Genomic DNA, 22,456 nt, shown 5'->3' with positions numbered 1-22,456 from the left:
ATAAAATAAGTCTCACTCACACAAAAATTCTAAGTCATCTTTAAAACTTTTACATACCCAAAAGCATCTCTCGCCCCAAAAACCTCTCACACTTAAAAAGAAACCCTCACGTGCACCCACAAATCACTCACACAAAAACATACTTACGCCACGAAAAAATCTTGCACCACAAAACACTGAAATAAAATAAATTTAAAAAAACAGCTCTCACTCGACCTCTTTCACACGCACCCCAAAACTCATATACACACACAAAAAAAGTCTTACAAAAAAATACAATAATCACTCAACAAAGTCTCTCACATTCACCAAAACAACTCTCACTTGTACCCAACCCAAAAAGTGTGTTTTTAAAAGTAGGTTTTTTTAGTGTTTTTTTTTTTTTTTTTTAAGTGTGTGAGGATTCGTGTGTGTTTTTTTTGGGGGTGTTTTGGTGTGTGTGAGATTTTTGGTGTGTTTTTCTACATGTGAGTTTTTTTGGTATGTGTAAGTTTTTGGTGGGGGGGGGGGGGGGGCGTGTTCATTTGTGTGTGTGTTTTGTGCGTGTGTATGTTTTCTTTTTCTTGGGTACAAGTGAATTTACTTGTATACGAGTTTTTTATGGTCGAAGTTTTTTGCTGCATGTGTGTGTAATTTGTTTTGGGGGGGGGGGTGTTCATTTGGGTGAGTGTTTTTGAATGCATTTTTTGTGCATGTGAGTTTACTTGTGTGAGTTGTTGATTGTGCAAGTTTTTTGCTGCACAAGTTTTTGGGGGTTCTTTTTTTGTTTGTGCTTTTTGTTAAGTGTGTGTGTGTGTGTAATGGTTTTGGCATTTATTTGTGCACGAGCTTTTTTGTGTTTTCTTTTTTTTGGGTGTGTATTTTTTGTTGTTTTGATGTGGTCTTTCTGTGTGTATGCGAGTGTTTGGGTGCGTGATCTTTTTATTTTTTTGGATCGTGAGAGGAAAATGTTACTTTTAGGCTGCCAATACGTCGAATCACTGATCCCGTCTGTCTTTGGCAGCTTGTTGACTCCCCGAGCAAGCATCTTCTCAAACAAGGTGGCAGCCACAAACAAAACAAACAAAAAAATGCAGGAAACTGTTTTCTTTCTTAAAGCGTCTTTATAGAAAACATGACTTCCCATTTTTTTTCCCCTTTCAATTGGTTTTCTTGTTGGCTTTTCCGAGTGTTCATTTCTTAGTTGTTGTTGACGTCTTCCAGTAGCTTTCACGTTGGAATCGTTGCAACATCCGTGTTTTAAATGTATTTATTTTTTTGCCGAGTTCCCGGGGCTTTTGCAGGGGTAATCTCCAAACGGGAAATGTTACCCAAGAAGAAGAAGAAGGAAAAAAAGCCACAAATGACACATTGAGTCTTTTTTTTTTTTTCTTCCCCTTTAGCCCGAGCTCTACGTGCAGCCAACGGTAGTCATCAGAAACGCTCCACTTTTGTTCTGAAGGCACCTGTGCTATCATTTGTGGGAGAGAAAAGCACTTCTGGTTCTATTCCTATGACAGAGGTTCTCAAACTGTTCGGATCTAGGAGAGTACATTTTCCAAGGACTAACAATTTCAACAATTACCTTGTGTACTCCTAAATGCCATAAGAATTAAGAAGTTGCCTATTTTAAAAACAACAACAACTGCGTAATATGATAATAAATTAAAAACATTTTGAGTGAAAGGTCATCTGAACAAAACTTTTTATTTATTTTTTATTTTTTTTTATTTATTTATTTTTTTTTAAATTGGAAAAAAGTCAATCTTACAATATTTGTATTTTTGAAAGATGAGAGTAATAAAACAGTTAAAGGTTATGAGACTAGTTTCATTTCCCCACCCAAAAAAGTCGTCATCTTTATAAAAACAAAATACATTTTGTCAGGATAAAAAGGCAAACTTGTGAGAATAAAATGGTATTTTTCCAAGCTCAAGTTGTAATATATATATATATATATATATATATATTAGAGAAACTATTTGAAATGTTATGAGAAAATTCAGTTAATTTTTAAAAAAACTGAATCTTTACAAAGACTTATCCTGTCAGGATAAAGAACTATTTTTTATGCAGGCATTCATCCCCATATTTAGGAATAAACTTTTTTTAAATGATACCACATAATATATTGCAAATTATTTTTCAGACTCCAGTTTGAGAACCACTGTCCTATATCAAACATACTAACGCTAATCCCTTCATAGCACAACAACAACAACAACAGCTCTCGTGTACAAAACCTGTCAAAATCCCAAACAATCATAAAAAACAACAACTTCGCACCTTGTTCTGCTTCACAAACGGTACCACGGACTTTGTTTCGATACAGCACAAAAACATCAACGAGCAAGGCAAACAAGGACAATCATCGTGTCGATGGCTCAGCTTCTTCATTTGTTTTTTTTTGTACCACAAAGCGTTCACGGACAAGCTTACTATTACTTCTTTTTGTGTGTGTTTTCAGTCAGTCACGACTAACTTTTCAGCAGGTCTTCGATTAACAAGCCCTCGACACGGACGATAAGAAAATGTCCAGCGTCACGTCTGTGTTTTTCCACTCGCTTCCTCTTATAAATATATATAAACTTTTTTTTTTTTTTCTCTCTCTCCATAAGTGCTTATTTAAAAAGAAACTACTGTACAAAAAGCTCAGGAGATGCAAAAGGGGTCCATCAAACAACACTGAATGAGGATTGTCCTTGGAGAACATTCAACTTGTCCACTTTTGGGGAAGAAAAAATAAAAAAAACCTACACAACTACTCATAAAGTGAGCGTTCATGACATACAGTACACTACACACAAAAAGTTTAGGATATATTTCAGGATGAGCCTAAATCGCCGAGAACCTTCCCCGGTGAACTTAATTTGACCTTCTGTAAACTTTTGAATGCGCTGTTCAAAGTTTCAGTACAAAACTTTCTGTTTGACAACAATGAGAATTGTATGCCTTTCTGTGCCTCTTCCAGTCTCTCTGTATTATTACTAGGGCTGCAACGATGAATCAAGTAACTTAAATAATTCGATTAGCAATGTGACATTTTGTGTTTGCCAGAATGTTTCACTTAAAACTTAGTACAACACAGCAATAATTTTGAGAATTGGATGATGGGATCTGGAGAAATTGCGTCAGGTGAAAAAAAAAAAAAAAAAAACGGCGTTTTGCGGAACATTTTTGTGTGATATCGCCGATAGGAAATCTGGTGAAAATTAGAGTAAAACTTATAAGGTGATTATTTTTCAACGGATCTCCTCGACCTTTTCGGTTCATCCGCTACTCTGGGAACCCCCGTCTTCGATTGGCTGACAAGTTTGACTTAGAAATGTCTCCCAATGAGCTGTCACGGGCCAAATTTCCGAGTGGCTCTCCAAGTCGACGCATCAAAAATGACCGTGACGGTTTAAACTTGCCCTGAACGCTCCACTTAAATAGCAAAAATGGAACATTATTGGTGAGAAGAGCCGTGTGGGCAGTAGAATAGCTCATGTACTTTAGTCATCAATTGTTGCAACCTGCTGATGACACTTTGTAATACTCTAAGGCCTGATACACACATCATCGGGCTGTTTTTGTTGCGATTTTGCCCAGTCCCGACCAAAGATGACAAAGAACAGATTATTTTATGTTTTATAGGATTATACTGTGGTCTGGTGTGTGTTAAGATTGAATTTGTCCAAATAATAGGGTCTGAAACGGGTCGGGGCCACCCATCTTAAATATTAAACGTCTTTAATATAGGCTTTAAACGATCAGGATTTTTGGGGCCGAACACCGATCAGCGAGTTTAATAAAACGATAACCGATCGCAAGATGGAGGAATGTGTCCATTTAAATTACCTGTTCATTTACTGTATATACTTGTGTATTTAATTGCTCAAAAAAATTCTATTTACAATAAATAATGTATCTTTGTTCCTCTATTTATGCCAGTGAGGCATAGTGACAGACAGAACAAATGAACGGTCTTCTATTAGATGGCAGGAAGTAAATACACTAAATAATGTATCCACTTTTTGTAACATTTTTGTTTGTTGGTGTGCCGTGAGATTTTTCAATTGTAAAATATGTTCCTTGGCTCCATAAAGGTTGGAAATCACTGCGCTAGTCTGATCGTGTATTCTAATCAGTCAGGTCAAACCAACATTACAACATGACAGAAATAATGGGCGCTAACTTACTGTCATTAAATTACTTCACCCACACCGAAACTTTAGAGCATGATTCGACAGAACGGCAGCATGTTTACGTCCAACCGTTCGTGCTAGCAGTAGCTTGCGAGGCTACATAACATTTGATTGCCTGCTTGCGAGCCGTTTCGTATTAAAAGTACGGGAACATACCTCAAGCAAGCCTTCAACGAACGTCCTCTCCTGTCCTGAGCACCGGTGACCACCAACACACGTTTCCCCCCCCATTTTGTTTTTATAAAACAGTCAGCGAGATCCACTCTTCTTGTCATCGCCACGGTAACGAGTGTATCCGGTCGCATTTGAGTTGACAAGATAAAGCCCAATGATCGTAAAAAACGGGATGCGGAGCACAAGATTTTATTGCAGTAGTCTGACAGTGCAATCTTGAAAGAGCAATTTGTCTTGTAGTCTGATCCGGGCATTACGTTGTTTTTTTTGGCCATGAGATATTTACAGTACTACGTCAAAAGACACGCGACAAGGCTAAAAATAAACTAGCTTTTGGATTCAAATACACTGTGCATGCGGCGACGCGGAGTAAATGTCTTTAGCGGAGTCGATCAATGACGTCATTGGTCGGATCGGAGAATTATGACATTAAAGCCGCTCAGCATAAAATGCTAAATATCGGCCGATACCAACCAGCCCAATCAAATCAAGCCGATGACTCCTCAGTTATGACTCTGTGAATTGTGACGTTAATCAGAATGTAGCCAATCAAGACGTGACCTGACTGAGGAACAAGGAAACGGGTATGAATAAAAAACGTGTCCTACCCCAAAGGCAAAGTCCAGTGGACCTCAGAAAGGGAGGACCAGATTTCACATTTAGCGTCACGCAGTGTCCAGGATTTTTTCAGTGTAGGATTTAAAATAGTCCCAAGACCACTATCGTTCCCCCCTTTCGTGTGTCCTCTTCTATATTGCATCTTTTGTTTCCCGGCTGTTACCATTAGATCACATGAGCCTTCTGTCTCGGAGGACTGGATTCGACATCTGCAGTGCAACGGAATCGTTATGTGTGTGGTGTGCTGTGTTGAGATACAATTTGTCATCTTCATGCGCGGCTTCTGTGACAGATCGTTCAGCTCCTCGTTAGAGGAGGAGGTTACAGCAAGTGGTGCAAGACGTACTGAAACATTCAATAGTCGCACGTTCACAGGCTTACAGAGTTCACCCGTAAAGGTTAAAGTGCATTTTAGTTTCATCCTCAAATTTCACCCCAAAGCTGAATATCCCCAAATTTGTCCGTGTAGTAAGTCTTGTTGGGATTGCACATAATGAGGGGGATGAGGAGTGGGTGTGGCACGCTCTGGTTTGAATACATCTGAAAAAAGAGCAGGTCTGCGCTCTTGATAATGTCGCCGGAAACTCGTCATGGCGTCAGTGGACGTCTCTCGTGTACCTCGATGGCGAAGGGACAAGAAATTCGGAGTGCGCTTGCCGGAGGCTCTCAGGCGATCATGTACTGAGTGATGGCTCTCAGGGCGTAAAGGAGCTCCGCTTGCAGACGTGCCTCCATGATGAGCAAATTCACGTGTATCTGGGGAAAGGCACAAGATTATTACAACAAGGATGTGGACATTAAACACCGAAATTATACAGGAAATACAGAATGCAATTTGTGTAGTAGAAATTGTGTGTGACTACAGAAGAGCTGACACTGAACGCATATGCTAATTGAATTGTTGAAAAGCAGCATGAGATACTTGAAGTTGGAATGGTTTGAATTAGTCTCGTTACTTGACATGTCAAAGGAGCAGGTCAATATTTTAAATGTCTTTTAGTTTGAATTCTAAAAAAAAGGAGGAATCATTGAAATGTAGCAAATATTTACAAAGGTGTCCTGAAGGAGTTGAACATTTTGAAGCTGGAACGGTTTGCATCGGTTAAGAAATGTTCAAGGAGGAGGCCAAATATCTTTTGAGGATTGTGATAAATAGTTCCGCTGATGAATGAACTGAATAATTTGAAGATGGAATTGGTTAACTCAGCCGAGAAATGGGGAAAGGATCAAGTTAATATTCAAAAAGGGTAGGAAACATTCGTTCCCAGGATGTCTTGAATGAGCTGAACACAAAGACGTAGTGGTCTGAATTGGTCGAAAAAGATGGAAGGAGGATGTAAATACGTAAAATAGCTTTTCGCTTTGAATTTTATTGAAAAATGTCAGCATGTGATAAGAATTATGGATATATCCTGAATGAGCTATACAGTTGGAAGTTGGAATTACTAAAGAAATGTGGAAGGGGGATGTCAATATGTTAAATGTCTGCATTAATTTGAGAATGCTGTCATGGAAAATGTGTAAAAAAATTTTTTAAAAAAATTAAAAAATTGGGAATTTGGGGAATGTTGAAAATGCATGTACATCTCAAATTAGAATGTGGTAGAAACTTGCATATGTGCAAAAACGGGCAAACTAATAAAAACTAACAAACCTGCTATACAAACTAACTCAATACAAAAAGTAAAAAAATAAAAACTAATTATAATAGAAAATCCAAAACAATAACCGTTGTTCCGACTGAGGTGTACGTTTTTAATAGGATGGTTTGAATTGGTCGAGAAATGTGGAAGGTGGTGATAAGTAAGTAAAATTAATCTTCATTTGAGAATTTTTATGTGAAAATGTGGGAATTTGGTGCATGTGATAAATAGTTCCCAAGATATCCTGAATGAACTGAATTTTTTTTACGTTGGAATGGTTTCAATTGGTGATGAAATGTGGGAGGAGGATGTAAATATGTAAAATATGTCTTTATTAAGTTTTATTGTGGAAATGAGGCATTTGGCGGGAATGTGATAGTTCCGCAGATGACCTAAATATTTTAAAGTTTGAATGATTTGAATTTTGTTCATGAAATGTAGGAGGAGGAGAACTATAAAGAAAATATGTAAAATGTCTCTTCTTGTTTTGTGAAATTGGGGTATTTTTTTAATGTGATAAATAGTTTCGTTTGTGTCCTGAATGAGTGAAAAGAGTTTAAAAGTTGGAATGGTTTGAATCAGTTAAGAAATGTGCAAAAATGTGGAAGGATGAGTGAAAGATGTAAAATCTCTTTAAAATTAGGTAATGTCACTGCGATTGGCTAGCAACCAGTTCAGGGTATACCCCGCCTTCCGCCCGATGACAGCTGGGATAGGCTCCAGCACGCCCGCGACCCTAGTGAGGAGAAGCGGCTCAGAAAATGGAGGGATGGATCGGTAATGTCATTGTGAAGTGTGGAATTCGGAAAAAGCAGGGAATAATTGGAACGTAGTAAACAGTTCCCAGCATGGTTAGGATGGTTTGAATCTGTCGAGAACTGCGGAAGGAGGAGGTAAAATGTGCAATTGTGGGAAAATTGGGGAAAGCCGAAAAACATCAGTATAGAAGTTATAGAAGGACCAAAACAAAAAGAGGCGAGAGTGTCTCAATTTGCAAGCCTCAATCTGACTGCCACTCACCCGCTCTGAAGTTGTAAGTGGAGCCCAGCCGAGCGGACACGTTGGTGCTTTGCTGGGGTCGGGGAAACACGCTACCGCCTTAATGTACAGCTTCAAATCTCGCTCCAGAAGCTGGTTCACTTCCCCGTAGTCGTAATCGTCGTAACTGCCACCACAGACAAACTATCCATGCATTCGCTGAACGTTTACACGAGAACAATGGATGCTTATGTGTGAGGATTAAGGCTGACCGTATTCCCAGGATGCAGTGGATGTAGTTCCAGATGGCCCTCTTCAGGTCGGGGCTGTGCACAGACGAGAGGGCGGTGACGCTTCGAAAGCGGTCGTCCAGAAGGTGACCGATGTCAGAGTACAAGCGGTTGACTAAGGAGAAGCCGTGGTCCTCCCACGAGTAGTCCTGCGCCACCACAAAAATTCGTCACTGTCAGACAAATATTTGACTCGTCACAGGCTCATTTCTGCTTTATGTCCAGTGGTGGGATGTAACCAAGTATAAAATACTTTGTAACTGTAAATAACTCATTCACTGCCGTGGACATTCACAGTATATTCGTCAACTGGAATCCAACTATTTACCAGCACCGACGTACATACTGTATTTGTCAAGTACGTTTTTAAACAGGTGTGTGTGGAAGAGGGTCTCGCCCAGCTTGTCTGTGAAATTCAAGCTTCTACATAACTGTAATGACAAAGAAATGCCAGTAGATGGCAGCGATTCATCGGTTTGGATTTGAGATCAGCACAGCTTTTGAGTAGAAGATAAAGATTTGGCGGTCAATCTCAGCTTGTCACGTCAATTATGAGGGAGAAGTGCCAACAGGTATATCTGTAAATAAATGATCATTTTGCCATCAAAAGCCCTTTCTCAGTCTTGTCCTTGTTGTATTATAGTTAAAGGTGTCACAAAAGTAAAAAATATTACCACCAAAATCCCTGTTCTGCTTGACATGTTTCTTTTCATAAACAAGGTTGTTTTCTATGCTTTTCATCAGAAAACCGACCCATTTTGTATTTACTTAAGAACGGAAAAAGCTAGTAAAAAAACTCTTTTTGGTAGTTTTGGTGCTTTTTTTTAGTCAGAGAACAGAATATTCTGTAAGTCTTGAAATATCAAAAATGCTCTAAAACAGCTGACAATATTGGGAACTCTTGTGAAAATGGCTAGCAGTAATGTCAAGATACCATTGTTCAAGTAACATTTAGATATGCTATGCAACAAAATGGAGCTCTATCCACCTACCTACCCGTGTGTGTGCAACAGTTGCTATGGTTACGGCCTTCCATTTCCACTCTTGTTCAAGGCGACTTACCTGAACACGAAATACTTGGAAGTGGTCCTCGTCCCTGCGGGCGAACTCCTGGTAATAAAAATCGGGGTCCGTGACAAAGCGCGACGGGTCCGCAAAGTAGATCAGCTCGTCTCCTTCATCAACATCTGAAAAAAATAAACAAATAATAAAAAATAAAAAAATACAGTCAATCCCTGCAAGTAAAAGAGGCAGAGGAGAGACTATTTATATATTAAAAAAAAATAATAATAAAAAAATTAAAAAATAAATAAAAATTAAAAGCCAACAAGTAGAGAGGTTGAGCAAAGGTGTGGAGTGAAGGAGAGCATTCACATGGCTCACCAGCTTGCTGGAGTGTCTGAGAGTGCAGCAGACGCTCTTCTCGCTTATCTCGCTCCTCCTGGGATCGGTGGATCCTCTCCTTCAGACACAACACGTCACTACTCGAGTCCACAGACTGACAAACAAACACAAGGTGTCAATTAGGCTAGTAAGCTAGCTAATTCTATTGTTCAAACTTATGTGAAGGCGGTTTGTTGTGTTGAATAATTTAACTGCTGAATCCAGCTGTTTATGTCACATTGGTTCATAGTTGTGTCATGGTAGATGCATGGTGTTGATGCTTAGCTAACTAGTCATTGTGCAAGTTGTTACAGACCACACAGTAAGTAAATCAATCCAAATGGAATACCAGTCGAAGTGTTTTGCCCCTATCCTGTGACATCTGTAATGCAATTACAAATTGCTTTGAGTGGGTCATCAATTATTCACGGGGGTTTCGCTATTCGCGGGAGGGCTTGGTTCACTGTAAATTACATTTTCCACAAAATTGTAATTTGTTGAGATGCACCTGTATATCACTTTTGCATTTGAGCATAATCATGACAACAACCATCATGTATATATATATATATATATATATTTTTACCAGTCTTCGTGTATTTTGCTCAGCGGTGTTGTCGAATGACTGAGGGCCGTTGGGGTTGCCATTAGCAGCATCAAAGGCGCAGAATGCCGGCGGAGTACCGTTGGGAGACTTGGTCTGGGGCACCATGTGCACAGAGTCGGCGTTGGAGCCGAACACAAAGCTGCAGAGCGAGTGGCAGTGGGCCAGAATCACCACGGCCTGAACCAGCTCGGCCAGTGACCAGCACTGCTCGCCACACTTCAGCAGCGTCTGGAGGAACACAAGTCAGGCGTGGTTGTTAGAGGAGAGTTTACAACAGGACAGATAAACCGATAATCTGGCCGTAGTTGAGCATTTTTCCCCACTTTCAATCAAATAGAGCAATGGCCCGATTATTGGATGTCTCTGAAAGATTATCCTGCGCAATTAACCTGTGGTGTGGGATGTGTTAAGAAAGATTTCCTCCCCAATCTAGTCGGAAAACAGTCAGGGCTGACAACCGTAAATGTTGAACTACGGTGGAGCAACATGGCCTTGAAATAATATTTATTTAAAAAAAAAAAACATTTTCACCCATTTGATAAAAAGAAAAAGCAAATGACAACATTATTCAAAACCTGGAGAAAGTGGCCCTTTAAACACAACCCTTAATACATTTTAATAAAAGATAAAATGTTTGACAATTTAACAAAATAAAAAATAAAAAATAGTCCTTTTGGGATGAATATGTAACAGCAAAAATAAATCACTTATTAACATTTGTCCCCCACAATGTAAACAAAATCAACGACTATTAGTGCAACTTAGTAGGGGAACTTCTTTATCTGATTTTTCTTCTTTCTCTTAATTACTCAGCTCAGTGCTGCCCAGCATGTTGTGGCGCAATCTGGCACTACACTGAAAGCAAGCAACTCTAAATTGCGACTTGCCTATACAGTTGTGCCTTGACTTGTGTGTTTTTTTTTTTTGTTTTTTTTTTAGATACAAGAGTCTGCTTGGACAATTTTTTTGTCTCGCGATATGAGCAAAAATTTTAGATGCAAGTGCGCTTCAGAAGCCCACCGCTAGATGGCGGTGGCAAACGTGACAAAATCTGGCCACTGTCAATTCACTTTGGTTTCCTTGCAGTGGAAGGACTACAGCAATTGGTGGCGCTAATGCATCATTGCCAACTACCCTCAGAAGAAGAACCAGGAAGGAGACTACATTCTGTCCAGTCATGTTTGTGCCTTAATTTTCAGTGTTTGCAGATTATGTGGAGAGCAAATGTTGTTACTGTATGTTTTTATACCTTACAATACTGGTGAGAGCATTTTTGTCTTGTTTAAAACAAAGAAAAACAATTTTGGTGTTGGGGAATGTATTAATTGCATTGCCATTCATTCCAGAGGGGAACAATAATTTTAGATCGAACGAATTAAACCCATATCTCAAGGCACCATTTTATAATAATAAAAAAAAAAAAAAAACATCGGGAAATTATATCTTAAAAATCTGCGATATAGCGGGGGTCGTGAGGGGCGGGTGGGGCAAAGATGAACTGTAAACTAATGTTCACTGTACCCTAATTAAGGTCAATGTCTTTTTTTTCTTACCTTGATGTGCGAGCAGGCGGCGAGCCAGGGCTGGTGAGCGAGCACCTTGTTGATGTGGTCGAGCAGGCGCAGACGCGGAGGCGCCGCCTCCAAGCCCTGCAGCCACACAGGGTCACCACCCAGCCTCAGGAACTGGGCCGAGTGCAGGTACACCAAATAGTTGCAGTGGTGGCGCGCGGCTGCCTAAAAAATAAAAAATAAATAAAACAAATTTTAAATTCCTAAATTAAAACTCAACAACAAAAATGTCAAGAAAGTTATATTTTAACGTGTGAATTTCAAAAGATACAAGTGACAACTTATTCTCTTACTACAGTGGCACCTTGAGATACGAGAGACCCAACTTAAGAGTATTTTAAATGATGTATTTACTTTAAGCAATGGATATTTGAACACAAACAGTGAATCAACATGTAGACAGACAATATAAATACTGACAGGGATATTATTTATCGTCTTACCGAGTCACTTAAACTAGTTGAGTGAAACTCATACATTTGTATGAGTATAATACAGTATAACTGTATTATAACTGCCCTCCTCCGAGGCCCAGTCGCAATGAACTAATCATGATGTACAAACTATAATTCTTTCCGTTCTATCTAATTATTAATTATCTGCTTATCACACTGATATACATTATATTATTGTTTTTATCAAGTACAATATCATAGAGTGCTGTTTTCCTTAACAAAAAAAACTAATTTTTGTGGAGGCTGGAGGTGATTAATGGCATTTCCATTCACTTCAATGGCGAAAGATGATTTGAGATATAACTAACAAGATACTAAAAATAAACTTGTATCTCAATGCACTGGCCTTTTATTCTGGAAGACGCCTTTATTCTCTAAAAATTTGGGACTATATTCTCCCAAAAAATTATAGCATTTATTGTATTATATTTTTTTTAAAATGGGCAGCCACTCACCATGATGGCGATGTAATGGCGGCAGGGGAGCGGCAGGGGTCCGTCCATGTGCAGGATGTAGTGCTGCGCTCGCAGGAAGCTCTCCAAGTACTGCGGGTGCGAGGCCATCTGCTGCGTTATGGCGTCCACGTTCCCCCGGCCCAACACGGCCTTCATCAACACCAGAGACACGCACTCCTTCTCCTTGTTCACCATTACCTGACCAAACAATCACCAGTGGAAACCAGATGTACACTATATAAAAAGATAACCCCCGTTTATTGCGGGAATATGTTACAGACCCACCTGCTATAGGTGAAAATCTGTAAATACAGGGTGGGTGAAAAGTAACTATGCATTAGAAATTAAACAGATGATAAATGCATTTTTTTTATTGTCTAATTTCTTATTTCCCAGATTCCCATAATGGCAATATGAACATCATAATATGCTACAAGTGCTTCAGTTGAAGATTTACCTTTATTTTCCCCATGTAATAATGAACATGTATCTTTTTAATTCTATAAATGTGTTGTAGGTGTTATGTGTATTGTAATGCCTAGTTACTTTTCAACCACCTTGTAAGGAGACCATACAAAAAAATATGCTTTAATAGTTTTACACCACCCACATGCTTTAAACACATTTAAATTGATTAAAACGTACTTGAACCGATTAAAAGACACTTTTGAGCGCCTGTTCTCACAATGTTGCTGTCAAGAAACAGGAGACTATTTCTACTTGTATAAACGTCACTTGGAGGAAATGAAAAGACTCGCAAGTTCTCCAAATATGAGGCAAAGCGCGCTTGCTTCAAGCCATTATTTGTCACTCCCAGTTGAAATTTACTGTAAAAAACACATAAGCTAAAATGAATTAAACGGTGTACATTTAATATACCAACCAAACCATGCAATTTCGTCTACCAAATTCTGCTAGCTTAATGATAATATATGCTAAAACCGAAAGACTGGCGAATGTAAATTAGCACTGATGTAATTTTAGACCTTCAAACAACTGCTACTTGGCATAGAAAGATGAACAAGGTTACATTATTTGCTGACTGGGGAAATAAATGTATTTGTCATCATGGCTGTCTCGGGGGGAAACCAATGAGGAAATTTGTGATGTTATTTTACACGCATGTCTGGGCAACTCTGACAGGAAGAGGAACCACAGCTGACTTTAGCAAAAGCATGAAAGCAAAACTTAAAACAGTCTTTAATATGACAGGCTAAATGATTTCCTCTCTTTTGTGTTTGACAATGAATCATATGTATAGAGTAATCGGTAATTGTGATGAGCATACATTGCAATATCATGGTTCATCTTTGGCACCCCTGTTATCTTGTGGATTTTTAAGCAATTGTTTTTATGGGTTTTTACAGTATACAGGCAAGTCCAAATTTAAAGCTGCGCACCTCTAGTGTAGTACCGCATTGCGCCACAAAAGTGGGGCAGTACTTCGCTTTCCTGGAAGAGAGGCAGCACATAAATAAAGAGCAAGAACTTCTGCGTCGCTGCTCCTTGTGTGTTAAAGTAGCAGTTGTTTGAAGTTTTGTTATTATCGTAACATCTATGCTAGTTTCATTTAGCCCGTCTATGGCCCATCACATTATATGTTAACATTAACATGGATGGATGGATGTTTGTTACACATAATTAGAGTGGTGCCTTGCAATACAAGTGGCGTTGTCTTAAGATACAAGCGAAAATTTGAGACTCCCACCGCGAGATGGCAGCAGCAAAATTCACAATGTCCAGCCACCATCAATTCACATTGGTTTCCTTTCAGTGGAAGGACAATATCAGTACGTGGCGGTAATGCGGCATCAAGTTGGTTTCTCAAATGCCAATAAATCTCACAAATGAAGAACAAGGAAGGACAATACTTTAGGTACAGTTGTGGGGTTTTTTTTTGCTCAATTTTTTTGCAGTTTATGTGGAGACCAAATGTTACTACTGTACAATAGTGTAGAGTGGAAATTTTATTAAGAAAACAACGTTTGGGGTGGGCTGGAATGGATATTTTGGGGGGGGGGGGTACAGACAGAGACACAAAGACACTGCTTCATGGGTATTGGCTGACAATAAACAAGAAAAGGTGCAAACAGCAGCAGTCTTGATAAGGAGAGACACACACCTTATTGTCCACCCACATGGAAAAAAAAAGAAAAAAACAAAAAAGAAAAAAAAAACACCCACATGAAAAGGAGGGAAAAGAAGCAGCGAGTGTGGGCAGATAGCACAAAGGAATACATCATCATTTAGGAGATGATGTGAGCTATTACAAAGCACATTTTTGTTCAGTGCAGTAAACGGTGAAATAGATAGGGCATGACCGTGAAGTCTTTTGTGTACACAAATGCTAATAACTACGGCAACTACAGTACACACAGACACACAAATACGTAGAGTACACAAAGACACAAAGCATATACTGTAACTACAACAACTACAGCACACACACACACAGCTAATATCTACAGCAATGACAGTAAACAGACACAAAACTAATTAGCACATTACACACAGACACAAAACTAATAACTGCAGTACACAGTAAGCTAATAACTACAGTAACTACAGTACACACAGAGACACACAAAGCTAATAACTACAAGTGTTGTTATATGTTCAGATGTTTGAGCTTGGCGTCAAAGTCACTGATCTGCTTGATGTGTCTCTTTTCATAAAAAGACCGTTTTCTCAGTTGTTTTCTTCAGAGACAGCGATTAGGGTGAAACTAGCCTATTTTGAATTCTGATTACCAGTGGCAATTCTAGGATAAGAGTTTTAGGGGTTCTGGGATTCATCCATCCACCCATTTTCTGAGCCGCTTATCCTCACTAGCGAGTGCTGGAGCCTATCCCAGCTATCTTCGGGCAGGAGGCGGGGTACACCCTGGACTGGTTGCCAGCCAATCGCAGGGCACACATAAACAAACAACCATTCACACTCACATTCACTCCTACGGGCAATTCAGCACGCCCAAACTCAGGCTAGAAATGCCTATGCCAGTCAATAAGCAATTCAGTGGCACCTCGGCTTTAATATTCTCACATGTACAGTACATGACACAAAAGCTAATTTTTGAGATGCTGTATTTTTGTTGTTAAAGTATTACGTGACAACCAAGTACTGTATGGTTTTACACTATTCTAGGTTGTTCATAAATGACAGTTAAAAACAAAATAATAATCATAATAATCTCAAATTTTCGGGGTTCTGGGATTTATTTTAGGGCTGCTTCAGCCACCCCCAAAATGTGGAAGAAGAGAGTAATCTTTCTTTTGGTGGTCTTGGTGTTGACATAAAGTGCTGTGGCCCCCTTCTAAAATTCTTATATTTTTGCATAGTTTCCTCCACTTTAATGTTTAAGGTCCCCAAACAAATGTAAATATAACCCAAGTGAACTTAAATGCTGTTTTCAAAATTGTGATTTAATTTCAGGGGAGAAAAAATAATAATAATTAAAAAATCGTATTCAAGACTGGAATTTGACTAGGCCACTCCATAACCTTCATTTTGCTTTTGTAAGCCATTCAGAACCTGACTTTCTGGTGTGTTTTGGATCGTTATTCTGCTGCAGAATCCAAGTGCGATTGAGCTTGAGGTTACAAACTGATGGCTGAACATTCTACTTCCGGAATTTCTGTTAAAGACCAGAATTCATGGTTCCATCAATTACAGCAAATTGTCCAGGTCCTGAAGGAGAAAAGCAACCAAAGACCATCACACTACCACCACCATGTTTGACTGTTGGTATGATGTTCTTTTTCTGAAATGCTGTGCTACATTTACGCCAGATGTAACGAGACACACACCTTCCAAAAACCTCAACTTTCATCTCGTGAGTCCATATAATCCATCCATTTTCAAGCCTTTATGTTCTTTTTGGTCAGCAGTGGTTTTTGCCTTGAAACTCTGCCATAGATGCCAATTTTGGAGAGTCTCTTCCTTTTTGTTGTGTTATGAACACTGAACTTAACTGAGGCAAGGGAGGCCTGCAGTTCTTGAGAAGTTGTCCTGAGTTCCTTTGTGGCCTCCTGGATGAGTCATTGCTGTTTTCTTAGGATAATTTTTGTAGGTCGGCCTGTCCTGCGAAAGTTCACCCCTGTTCCAGGTTTTCTCCATGTGAGTATAATGGCTTTTCCTATGGTTTGCTGGAATCCTAAAGCTTTAGAAAATAGCTTTTATAACCCTTTCCAGACTGATAGAGGACCTAATGGTGTTACTAGTGCAGCACAGTGGTTTTCCAGTAAGGTTGAATTGCATACTAGTAGGCCAAAAGTGGCACAGCACCATTTGGACAGCCATAAACCGAGGATCCCCTCTAATAATTCCCTTTATGGTACAGCTTTACAGATTTTCCTTGGCCGGTGTGTGTTGTGGGGCAAAAACATATGCAAAAAAGATAGCTATCATTTGACAGTCAAAAACAAAGAAGGTGCAGCAAGGTTGTTTGCTTATTGATCAGGGAGCTCTGCTATAAGCAGAAATGATATGAAAAAACACAAGTGTGACATCATCATCCATGGGAGCTAAAATAAAAAGGAGACAAAGAGGAATATGATGGATGAGATTAATATGTCACACAAAGAACAAAAACAACAAAATGGCTTCCTGGGGTTCGGGGGGGGGGGGGGGGGGGGGTACATGTGACATCTTGAGGCGTGTGTGTATGTGTGTGTGTGTGTGTGTGAGTGTGTGTGTGTGCGAGTGTGTGCTTGTAGGTCACAGATACAGGAGCACGACATTCAATCTGCATGCCGATTGCGTCCCAATCATGCGCCGAGCATTAATTCATCCGGAAACACACGGGCGGCCCAGGCTGCTTTTGGCTTTGCAACCTGAACTGAGACGAGGAGAAGCGCAAAACAAGGCAAAGAGGCGAGAGGACACAAGAAGAAAAAGAAGGGGAAGGGGAGGAGAGCGACCAAAACAAACAAACACACTGTGCTGCAGGGTAAAAAATTAAAAAAAGAGAGAAAAAGAGGCAACTTGGAAGCAGATCTGTTATTGAACCCTGTAAACATGACTTTCACTCCCCCCAAAAAATGTGGATTTAGCCTTTCGATAAAGCAGTTTATTTTATTTATTCCACATCCTTGATATCCAGCTTTTAATGTCTATGTACTAGTACGCTCTTTGTCCTCACTAGTAAGAGAATTCAACGCATTAGTAGAATGACTAAGGCGCACTTGTAGAACAACTACCGTAATTTCTTGTGTATAATATGCTATTGGGTATAAAACACCCCCTCAATATCAAGCCCCAAAATCAGAAAACCCTTCTACCTTCAGATCTGGACCGAGTCAAGGCCTCATGAGGACTCTTGGTCAACTGCAGTTCAATAAATATAAACGGTATTGCCCCCTCACACGCTGTTTATTTTTTCACCCACAGGCTGCTGTTACAGCCTGTGTAAACAAAGGGTTTGCATTTTTTTCCCTCTCCATTTTCCTGATATCTATGTATAATACACTATCGCTGGGCTGAGCATTGATAAGAATTTTGATTCTTGATTGATTTAAATGCTCCAATATCGATTCAGTAAGAAGTAGAAATACACAAATAATTACAAGCAAATTTTGAAATATTTATTTTTCATGCCATATAAAAATATGTCATATGTCACGTCACATTTTTAAAGCACTGAAACATCCGAAAATGAAAATTCACACACTGAAAAGGTAAAGTGCATGTAAACTTAATGTTTATTTCCTCTTGGAAATTGTAATAAAAATTTAAAAAATGGGCACAATAACTTATTTGTGGATATGGAGTACAAAAGTAATCAAGATGACAGCTCGATATTGAAAAAGTATAGTGCATATATACTTAAACAATATTTCTTTACTTATTAGGTTTGGGGTTGCTGTTATTATTTGCTCGGTTTTTAAGTCATTCTTAATCAAGTAGCATGTGCGACACTGTGACAATTGCCGGTACTTTCTTCATCAAACCCCATTCATTTATTGCCTCCGTCAACGAGTTTGTTATATTGCTCCCTTTGTGGCTTCCGTGCAGGGCTCTAGTCTGCAGATCATTTGACACCGATTCCCAATCGTTAGAAATGAAATGAAATGAGAAGAGATAGTTACATACTTAGGGGTCAGTTGCTCTTTCTGCCAACGACTCCAAAACCACTGTCTTAACTCTGTGTACAGCTTTGGGATGGCGACTTACAGTATGATGTGTTTTTGTCATTTGGTGTTGGTATTGCGTATCGTGGTTCGAGTGTCTTTTGTCCATTTCCCGTTTTCCAAATGTTACAGGGGAATCCAAAATGACCCCAAACGTCAGGTTTAAAAGTAGGAGTCGCTCACGTGACACTGCTTCTTCCGTAGCTGCTTGCTTTAGGCCCGTTGCACACAAAGAAAATTGGCCTGCTTTTGTGCCGATTTTGCCCCTTCCCTACCAAGCACGTCAAACGCCAGACAATCTTAAATCTTATGAGATTATCGTGTATATATATATATATATATATATATGAATGGAAAAATCTTTACCAGTACTAGGCCTTAGTCACCAGTTTGTTGTTGTTTGGACGAGTGCGGCTTCCATCCATACGTGAATCACATGTAAAACGCCCTCCTACTGGCCAGGAGGTGAATTCATTCAGAGGATTTGCTGAATCGATATTTTATTGTGAGGGGAAGAATTGCAATGCATTGATGAATCGATATTTTTAACCACCTATACTCTTATCGACTTTTGCTGAATTTTTTGGGGAAAACTCATGAGTAAGCATGGTATCAGTGCCACTTTTGGCTTTCTAGTACAGTCAAACTGGAAAGCCGTTTGAGCATTTATTCGCTATCAATGATATACAGCTCAAGGTCCATGTACTAGTATGCTCTTTATTCTCACTCGTAAGACAACTTTTGCATAAAAGTAGACAACTAAATATTTCTGGTGAGGCTTATCTGTGCAGTAGTTCATAACTGTGTGCTACTAATAGCAGTAAAAGATTCTACAAATCAACATCTAGCACTTAACTAGTAGTGTGCAAGTCAACCAGTGCAGTTTTGCCTAGTTGTCCTACTAGTATGCCAAAGTTGTCCTACTAGTGTGCAGGAATGTCATACAGTCGTGGATTTTTTTTTTTTTTTTTTACGAGCAAGACAGTCTTTCTACTAGTGTGCTGAATTGTCTTACTCGTGAGGACAAAGACTATACTAGTACATGGGCTTTGAGATGCATACAAAGGATATGGAATTTATGGGAAGTCATTTCAGCATTTAGTCCACATCCTTACTAGAGACATTATTAAATTCTACTAGTGAACATCTAGTGCTTCACTAGTAGTGCATCAATGTCAACTAGTACAATTTTGGTTCACGTGTAACGTAGCGTGCAGAAATATCAGTCGTGGAAAATAAATATATAACTAGTAAGACAGTTGTTCTACTAGTGCACTGAATTGTCTTAGTTCTGAGGACAAAAGAGCACACTAATACATGGACCTTACACTGGATATCGAGGATATCGAATAAATGCAAACTGCTTTCCATCGAGGCTACAGGAAAAGAAGGGAAAGGAGGAGGAGGTGTAAGACAAACAACACTGTGTGCTGAAGATGAAGGAAAAAAACTTTGCAATTGAACCCTGTAAACATGAGTTCCACAATTCTAAATGTTTTTAGTCTTAAATCAGTATACATTCGCCAGTGGGTGCTTTAAATATGCTGTAAGTGATCACATTTGATGGCGAAAAGTGCTGTTTTTCCAGCGAATGCTTTGCTGCTCTCACAATCCTGCCTGTTTAGCTCCATTTTTTTCTGCAGCAAACATGACTCTCCTCTCTCTCGCCACCGCTCCCCCCCCCCCCCCCCCATTTTTTTTTTTTGACTACTTGAGACGGCGCCCCCTTGTCGGTAGCAATGCGAACCGCAGCGGCAGAGGAGAAAAACAAGTTTGATTGGCAGTCCTTGTTGAGCTGCAAAAAGCAAAACAATGTAGAAAAAAAGGGGGCCCAGAGCATTAATCGATTCGGATTAAAATGCTAATTTGTCGGCATTTTGCTGAGGCTGTTACTGCATTGCATGTCTTCGCTTGACATTTTTCTACCCAAATCTCTGGCCTTCGTCATCCTCCACCTACAGTCACCTTGTACTGAATCCATTTCAACCACACAATCAAAGTCAATGATGCACTTTGTGCCACACATGGGGAGCCTTCATGTCATTATTTGTGGATGGATGGATGGATAAATAAATAAAATTAATTAAATAAATACATAAATAAATAATGACAATAATAATAAATTGTCAACGGTAGTCCCCGCAATGAAGTTACCTAAACCCGACATGTATTAAAAAAGAGTGACGAAAAAGTGGCTTCACTGTAAAGGAACCACTCAGAAAGTTGTTTTTGATGGCCTTTCTAATATTCACAAAATGTGGCTTTATATGTAAACATAATTCCTCACCGATAGAAAGTTTTGTTAAGGTTAATAAGATTTGTTTTCGTTTTCTAACAAAGTACTTTTACGGAAAAGTTAGCAGCTTAAAACTGACGTCAGCGAGTTGACTAACAATTCGGTTAACGGAGTGGCGTGCAAAAATAAAATAAAAACATGTATAAAATGTAAGATTATGGTTTTGAACCCTCTGGGGGGAAAAATGAATGAAACCCCGCTATGGTGTTTAGTTAGCCGTTATGCCCCCGTAAGTTAGCCGGTTTCGCCTACCTGTTTCTGGACTCTTTGGCACTGGCTTCTGAGTTGGTACTCCATTGTATTTGTACAGATGATCATTTTCCAGCCCAGTGTGGAAATTACATGGATGCGGCTGTGTCTTGTGGGTCCCTTGCCGGGTGCTGCTTGCAACAAAAGGCGGAGGAGGAGGACCGCTGGCCGTATACGCCGCTCCAATGCACCGGTACACTTATGACGACTGAGCACAGTCGAAAGCTGCCAGCGGGACAATTAACAGACAGTAACAGTGTAGCCAATCACAGCAAAGTAGGGGCGGGCGAGTTGGCGCTTCCGGTAACACACTGGCCAATCACAGCGAAGAGGGCACGGACGAGATTTGCGTTTTATATTTTTTATGGTTTTTATCTTCTATAATGCTGCTTGATTTTGTATCCTCTGTGTTTTAAATGAATTTTCAGTCCTGTTTTTAAATGTACGCTATAAATAAATACAGATTGTACTGGAGAACCATTCTTAGTGAAGGAGGGGCGGGCGAGTTGCAGGCTGTGAAAACAGGGTGGCCAATCACAGCGAAAGAGAAGTGTGGAAACGTGATTCCGGTAAGAGTGTGGCCAATCACAGCTCAGCGTGGGCGGGTTTGGCTAACGGAGGGCGTAAGCTAAGGTGCAAGTTTCTAACAAGCGCAAACAAGTGTAGAATGACACGGGGGCCAAGATATTACGTCAATTTTGGAAAACAAGTTTGTAATAAATAAATAAATAAATAAACATCATAAAAAGGGGCTTTTATTGTAGAAAGTTTGTTCTGGACAATGTAATCGCTATGAGTGCCGTTGTGAAGTGATAATTCAAGAATAAATCAGTAAAATGCTGAGCCTGCGTGTGTGTGTGTGTGTGTGTGTGTGTGTACATTACAAACTCAGCGTAATATAAATATGGCATCCTTACAACAATCCACAAAATGAAGCATACACGTTTGTCTCCATTTGTCTTGATGTGACAAACATGGATGCATGTGAACAACAGCTAAGTCTTTGATTGGATTGGTTAAGCTGCCTTTTTGCCACGGAAGGGCTTTCAAAAAGGCCCACGTGTTTTTAAAAATGGCCATGAAACACAAATTTGCTGAGCATGAAACAAAATCTTTGGCTGCACATTATAAAACCCCCTAAATATTGATTAAAGAGTAATGATTCAGATTACTCACTGATCACTACGCAGGGATCTGTTGCAGACGTTTTAGTTAACAAGTTTAAATTCCTATAAAGTAATGAGGGAGTAGGGAATAACTGAATGATTCCAAACAGAGGCACTGTGTTACTTAAGGATATGGGTCGGGTAGAGTGTAAAGTCTCTGTGTAATTACAAAAATACAAGCACATTCAAACTAGTTATCCATCAATATGATGTGTACTGGTGTAATAAGAGGTAATCAAACATTTATATGGGTTCACAGTCATAACGGCCCTCTGAG

At 39.5% G+C, this 22,456-nt stretch overlaps 1 protein-coding gene across 3 annotated transcripts; it reads right to left on the bottom strand.

Annotated features, from left to right (window-relative positions):
• Positions 1-1,083: 1,083 nt before the first annotated feature.
• sesn4 (sestrin 4) lies at positions 1,084-21,218 on the bottom strand. 3 transcript variants are annotated; one of them, XR_009790491.1, is made up of 9 exons: positions 21,017-21,218; positions 12,341-12,538; positions 11,413-11,595; positions 9,839-10,087; positions 9,253-9,367; positions 8,932-9,056; positions 7,852-8,018; positions 7,622-7,783; positions 1,084-5,714 (listed from the first exon to the last, which is right to left on the bottom strand). XR_009790491.1 is itself a non-coding variant. In XM_061787825.1 (9 exons), the coding sequence occupies exons 1-9, from the start codon at positions 21,080-21,082 to the stop codon at positions 5,625-5,627; spliced, it is 1,338 nt and encodes a 445-aa protein (XP_061643809.1). In that variant the 5' UTR covers positions 21,083-21,218; the 3' UTR covers positions 1,084-5,624. The 3 variants fall into 3 exon arrangements, 2 of the variants coding, with proteins under 2 accessions (XP_061643809.1, XP_061643810.1); XM_061787825.1 differs by having other exon boundaries at positions 7,622-7,766; XM_061787826.1 differs by having other exon boundaries at positions 7,622-7,766; positions 9,253-9,331.
• Between the last annotated feature and the right edge of the window lie 1,238 nt (positions 21,219-22,456).

The sequence above is a fragment of the Phyllopteryx taeniolatus genome, chromosome 10 (genome assembly GCF_024500385.1).
Source record: "Phyllopteryx taeniolatus isolate TA_2022b chromosome 10, UOR_Ptae_1.2, whole genome shotgun sequence".
Lineage (NCBI taxonomy): Eukaryota > Metazoa > Chordata > Actinopteri > Syngnathiformes > Syngnathidae > Phyllopteryx > Phyllopteryx taeniolatus.
Note: the sequence above shows the minus strand (reverse complement) of the source record. Positions and strands in the feature narration are given on the sequence as shown.